This window comes from Phragmites australis, chromosome 3, assembly GCF_958298935.1.
Source record: "Phragmites australis chromosome 3, lpPhrAust1.1, whole genome shotgun sequence".
In the NCBI taxonomy this organism is placed as follows: domain Eukaryota; kingdom Viridiplantae; phylum Streptophyta; class Magnoliopsida; order Poales; family Poaceae; genus Phragmites; species Phragmites australis.
In genome coordinates, this window is record NC_084923.1 from 43,298,539 (window position 1) to 43,304,538 (window position 6,000).

Sequence of the window (6,000 nt, forward strand, 5' to 3'; positions counted from 1 at the left end):
ATTGGAAAGCCTATGATTCTGGATAAGAGGACCATAATGCAAACCAACTCCCATTAGGAATAACGAATTTCCATTTCGAGATGAAATAGTGTACTATGGGTTGGGTTTCAGTGGCATTTTATGAGCCGCTGTAATCTTTTGCCTTGGTGTGCTGTTTCATTAAGAATAGGGCTTATGATGTTAGCCTTTCGATCAAGGGGGAGAATGTTGGGATTGATCTCGGTCTTATCCCTAACGTGACCGAGATAAAAGGAGGTCCGTTTTTTCCTCCGTGCGCTCTGATCGGAGCCCCAACCAACAAATGGTGGTGGTCCCACCTTGTGCTGCGCTATATAAACCAAGGGGGAGTCCCGTAGAACATGTGACCATAATTCGTATGTCAGGCTAATCTTCCCTCCCTCCAAACTCTAATCCGATCCTAAGAGAACGCAATAAACAAGGTGAAGGCTACTGCCGACGTCATCATTGACAATATTTGCATCTACACCGATACTCTCCGACCTCACCGTAACTCCTTATAGCATCACCGAACACAGGTACACATATATGTGCTTCCGTTTTAAGTTGGTGTTTGATTTAGGGTTAATGATCTTGTTTAATGCTTGATTAAATCTCCACAGACGCCTCGACTGTTCCGCCCGTAACGCTTTCCGACTACGCTACCTATCGGGCGGAATGAGCCATGTACTACGCCGGTATCGAATCCCACGTTATGCGATTACAGGTCAAGCGAGCCAAACAAGATTTAACGGCATCCATTAATTAGTAGCATAAATAGGTCGCGGAGCAAAATCCGTGAACCAAACACCACCCAAATGTTTTGGCCTGATAAGGAACATGCGATATTTTCATACGACAGACCCTATTTTTTCTGAACAGAATTCTACCCTTTATCAACCTCAAACTTGTAAAGAAACGAAGAGCCACATGACTGTTTCATCAGAAACAAGGACTACAGACGAACCTTCTTCAGATAAAATTGGGATTGCCGCCATTTGCTACTAGCAGAATTTCATTGCGTGCCGGTTGACGGCCTGTATAGCATATAAAAGGGCGATTGGCACTTCAATCGGCATCAGACCACATGGTAATCACATCAGCTTACCGCTTTGATAGAGAGATCGTGCCCTTTTTCCAGCCCAAGTGCAACAGATGTTGAGATGAGAAGTTCTTTATTACATTAACCATTGACTCAGGTAAAAACCGGTCCTCGATTAAGTCACCATCAGTGTCACTTTTGGTTCCTCAACCGTCACTTGCCTTGTAACATTTTTACCATTATAGTAATATAAACATAGTATTATCATTTCCTACTATTTTTGTTAAAAACATATAATCATACATTTCCATTCTTTTGAAGTTCGGTCCCTACTGGTAACAATAATGAGTATCCTTGCATTGCAGGATGAAACCTGCTGCAAACAGTGAATGATTCATGGAACTTTCGACAAAACTCTGCATTTTTTAACCACGGTTCCATTCTACTACTCATTTAGTATTGTCCTAGGCTTCTACCCTTGGAGTTCATGAATAATACTGGGTTCCGACTTTCCACAGGCTAAAGCACAAAAGAAATTTACAGTGGAATCGGTTTTTCAGCTCCAACTGTACAGGATCTTCAGATGCCATACCCGATACGCCATACACTATGGGGAGCAACAGAAGGAAACCGACAATGAATGGTTAGGCCTCCAGCTATACAAAAACTTCATTCTGCAGTGCTTTACGAAGATTCTGTGATTCACATATCAATTTCAGAGCTATACCAGCAGCTCATTGTTCAATCTTCATGGAACCTGTAGAGCACAAAAAGAACATTTCTGTAAGTTGGATATATTACTATGATCATATATCTTTTTCGTAAAAAGAAAGGAGCATGCATACCGGAGTCGTTGGTGCCGCTATCTGCTGCCACACCAGGGTTGAAGTTCATATGAGAGATGTTCTGAAGTCCTTCCCATATTGCAGGTATCTGGATTCAAGGTTCACATAAGCCCATCACCTTTACTTCAGAATCAGATGATATATGTTATGACCAGCAAGGTCTATAGCCAGCGCAATAGAAGTGGCTAGGGATGCCTCTGTTGATAGATTAGTTGGATATCAAATTAATATTTAAATGTAATTCGGCTAGCAGTAAGAGAGAGAATTAATTAGTTTAAATTAGAGATAAAGGCTAGAGATAGAATTGGTTTAATTAGAGATAAGAGAGAATCTTGTAGGTCCGGCTGGGGGTGATCCACAGCCGACTATAATAGGAGTTGGTTCCTACATTGCAGGTATCTGGATTCAAGGTTCACATAAGCCCATCACCTTTACTTCAGAATCAGATGATACATGTTATGACCAGCAAGGTCTATAGCCGACGCAATAGAAGTGGCTAGGGGCGCCTTTGTTGATAGATTAGTTGGATATCAAATTAATATTTAAATGTAATTTGGCTATCAGTAAGAGAATTAATTAGTTTAAATTAGAGATAAAGGTTAGAGGTAGAATTGGTTTAATTAGAGATAAGAGAGAATCTTGTAGGGCCGGCTGGGGGGGTGATCCACAGCCGGCTATAATAGGAGTTGGCCCCTGGCCGCAGGAATCAATAAAGAGATCATTCTCCTCTCTCTCCATCTCTCCCTCTCTATTCCTCTCGGTAGCCTCTCCCTGTTCTGATCAATCCCTGCAGAGATCCCCCTGCTGCTCTCTGTTCTTCCCCTCCCCCTGCTACAGCTTCCTGCTGTGGTTACCTCTGGTAACCACGTCTCCTTCACACAGATCTCTCAAGCCATTGCTGGCTACGAAGCACAGGTACCATCTAAGAAGGTGAGGCCCTTCCAATATATGTGAATCCGCATGTCATGAAATGGACTGAATTTACCTGGCTCATTGTGGAGATGTCATGAATTGTTCCCTGCAAAACATCAACAGGATTGGAAACATTGCACATCATTTCTGGCTGCATGATTCCTTGGTTAAACTGGGCGACAAGGCTGCTTGATCCTGGGTCGGCTCCATAGAAAGCAAGATGCCTGTCGTGTGAAAGTGTCATCTACAAACAAGAATTCACATTGAACACATCAGATCTAAAACGTCTAGAGAAATGTATAATGATCGGGAGTAGATTTACTTGTTTGGACAGGATCTGCTCAATGTCAAAGCTAAGCTCAGGGTTGACAGTAGCAAGTTTCATTGACAAGAACTGCAAGTTCCAAATTGCATTAGAGTACTGGATGATATTCTAACAAGATGCGATGCATACTCCAGATCAATTCAACTAAAGATGCACTAACACTACCTCGACTTGTCGTTGTAATGACTGCACATAGTTGATTATCTCGTCAAGCATGACTGCCTTGCCAGTGATCTGTGAGAAGGAATAAGACAATGTGTAGAGCACAAGAGTCTTTGAGAAGTTTCTTGCACCAAATAAAAGAAAAAGAAGTTACCTTATTGCATCCTGGAACAAGATCTTGAAGAAGCTTCATTCTCTCACTTATCTTTTTCCTCCTCAGCTGCAAAGTGTTTCATCAACTTCAAGCATGAGTAAAGAGCACAAAGCAAATTAAACTAGTAGATCCTTATTACTAGTGAGAAGTTTACTCTTTCTGCAAGGCTATGGCTATTAGTGGCTTGGCCTCGCTTTGCCCGGATATGAACATAATCCTCTTTAGTACCATCACCATCAGAAGAATCTTCCTTGCTTTGCATTTTGGGCGAAATCTTTCTGTTCCCCTCCATTGAATTCCTTTCTGGCTGAGATGAACCCTCTGTTTGTTCATCACCCACATTCTATAACCAACAATTACAAGACAGTTAGTCAGTACCATAAGAAACCATCGATGTATAATTCTGCACATCCAGATTAGAGGAAGAAGCGAGCCACAAATATAGCTTACTTGCAACAAGGCAACACAGTCATCAATTCCTTTCCTTTTCTTCACACCTCCACTATGCTCATCACTCATTTGGATGTTCTGACTGAATGCACCTGGAAGAACTGTTAATATTGCCATTAACTACAGAATCATCACCTTCAAAAAGATCTAGCAGACAACATGGTAAAAGCTACTAACCAGTAGAAGATCTATACAACCCTGGTCTTTCTTCTGACTCCATGATGTAAGGTCCAAATGCATACGGTCCACTGTGATAACCCATCTTTTGATGCATTGTGACAGAATTCCAATTTGCCTCCGAGAATTCTTTGCCACTACTTGCACTAGGACCCTGATCAGATTGCTGGCCTGAGTACATCTCGAATTGTCCAGAAACACAAATGATCCTTAATTCCCTGTTCAAGATAAAAAAAAAAGGTGAACAAGATGAATGAGAACTACCGCTACTTTGCCCATAAGAACACAAAAATATAAAGAATACCTTGAACAAAAGAGTAAATTTTGATTAACTATGCAGCGGTCTTTATTTCGCATAAATACTTCAACTAGTTTGTTTGAGGGAAAACAGTATCACCTCAACTGGTAATCCTAATGGAGGTGAAAAGCAATCAGTCCCTTCAAGACCAATCACATTATCCCTATCTACAGATAAAAAGAAGGGCAAAAGAAAGGTCCACCGTCCAGGCAAAGGCCTGCTGGAACTATATTACAGCTGGAGATATGCTTCATAGCCTTGAGGAACAAACTAAATCTGCCACAGATTAAAGAAGCGCACAGCCCAGATTCCAGAAAGTGAAACTTTAAACCCAGAGCATAAAGGAAGGGGAGACACGGGAGAAACAACCCCATCATTAAGCAAACAGCACACACTAACTTAGGCTTTTGGAGCAAAGTGATGAGATGGGAGGAGAGCCTGCTCTTCCTAAAAGACTCAAAACACCAAAGCTAATTTGGAAACAGGAAAAGCCTACCAATCAAATCTTCAAGAATCAGGCATGTACCATAACTAGCAACATGGAACTTTAAAGAAAAGAGTGGTGTTTCACAAGATGAAGAACTTCCAAACAAGTTAGGAACTAACCAAGCAGTGGGGATATGGCTAAGCAGATATCTCCAAGAAGCTAAATGAGATCCTAAAAATGCCGGAATTTAAACTAACGGGCCTATTTGGTCGAGCAAAATCACAGGAATAGCATCTTCAGGAGCACACAGAAAAGATGAAGGTGCATCAACAAATGATTTGATCACCATATAAAGTCTTCATAATCTTGGAAAGAACATAACTCTAGAATCTTGGAAAGAACAGGGGGGGGGGGGGGGAGCTAGAAGTTCAAACTGAACTGGCGAGGGCGTGAGGTTATTAAAATGCATAGATGGCAGGAGTAGGATCTGCAAGAAATAATTAGGGCAGTGTTGAAGCTTCCCCGGAGCAGGAGGAAGGAAAGCAACAACCTTTGACTACTCCATCGTGTAATGAGGAACGGATGCTAAAATGTTCAAAACAATAACTGTCTGAAAATTACCTGACTGTGAGATCACATGAACCCTTCAACTTCAAGCGGCCACAAATTCACCTGCAAGCGGAGATCAATACATTGAAATAATTCGAGACCTCAAGAGCAGCTAAATGATCTTTCTTTTTTCTTTTTTGCTGAATTACCTGGCGTCGCTGTGCATTGGAGAGCTCCGTTTATTGGCCCTCCCCAAGTATGGATTACAAATTTGACCGCAAGGTGAGGGGGTGGTGAAAGATTTTAAGGGACGGAGGAGGAAGCAAAAGGGCAAGAAGGGAGCCTGCTGGTAAGTGGTGTTTGTTACCTGCCAGTGAGGTGGAATGATTCCTTCTTGCTCTGGCAAAGGGTTGTTAACCACTGCAACTTCTTACAAAAAAAAACCCACTGCAACTGCCCCCCCCCCCCCCCCCCAATTTCCAAAACCTTAGCGTAAGCTAACACACCTAATCAAAGGTAACTGCAGGACTAGTGTACTAGACTAGGAGTAGTTTACTGTTCACTTTACTTTAGTACACAAAGATTAGCTGTATCAAGGAGAAAAAAAGTAGGGAGTAAAAAAAAATAGTGTATAATTCTTACCTGCCCACCCTTGCATACGC

The 6,000-nt window shown here is 41.9% G+C and overlaps 1 protein-coding gene across 7 annotated transcripts; it reads right to left on the bottom strand.

Annotated features, from left to right (window-relative positions):
* Positions 1-1,275: 1,275 nt before the first annotated feature.
* On the bottom strand, positions 1,276-5,757 carry LOC133913217 (transcription factor bHLH49-like). Of its 7 annotated transcripts, XM_062356295.1 has the most exons (11): positions 5,548-5,757; positions 5,411-5,461; positions 4,065-4,282; positions 3,888-3,988; positions 3,592-3,780; positions 3,438-3,503; positions 3,287-3,355; positions 3,119-3,190; positions 2,870-3,040; positions 1,885-1,972; positions 1,291-1,796 (listed from the first exon to the last, which is right to left on the bottom strand). In XM_062356295.1, the coding sequence occupies exons 3-11, from the start codon at positions 4,243-4,245 to the stop codon at positions 1,774-1,776; spliced, it is 960 nt and encodes a 319-aa protein (XP_062212279.1). In that variant the 5' UTR covers positions 4,246-4,282; positions 5,411-5,461; positions 5,548-5,757; the 3' UTR covers positions 1,291-1,773. The 7 variants fall into 7 exon arrangements, with proteins under 7 accessions (XP_062212277.1, XP_062212276.1, XP_062212279.1 ...); XM_062356293.1 differs by lacking the exons at positions 5,411-5,461; positions 5,548-5,757 and adding an exon at positions 4,369-4,929 and having other exon boundaries at positions 1,276-1,796; positions 3,888-3,979; XM_062356292.1 differs by lacking the exons at positions 5,411-5,461; positions 5,548-5,757 and adding an exon at positions 4,369-4,924 and having other exon boundaries at positions 1,289-1,796.
* Positions 5,758-6,000: the final 243 nt, after the last annotated feature.

Coding starts and splice junctions, on each gene's coding strand:
- LOC133913217 (XM_062356292.1), bottom strand. CDS start 4,421: ATGCGAAATAAAGACCGCTGCATAGTTAATCAAAATTTACTCTTTTGT. Junction 4,283..4,368: donor AATTTACTCTTTTGTTCAAG/GTATTCTTTATA, acceptor TATCTTGAACAG/GGAATTAAGGATCATTTGTG. Junction 3,356..3,437: donor TTGTTCCAGGATGCAATAAG/GTAACTTCTTTT, acceptor TCCTTCTCACAG/ATCACTGGCAAGGCAGTCAT.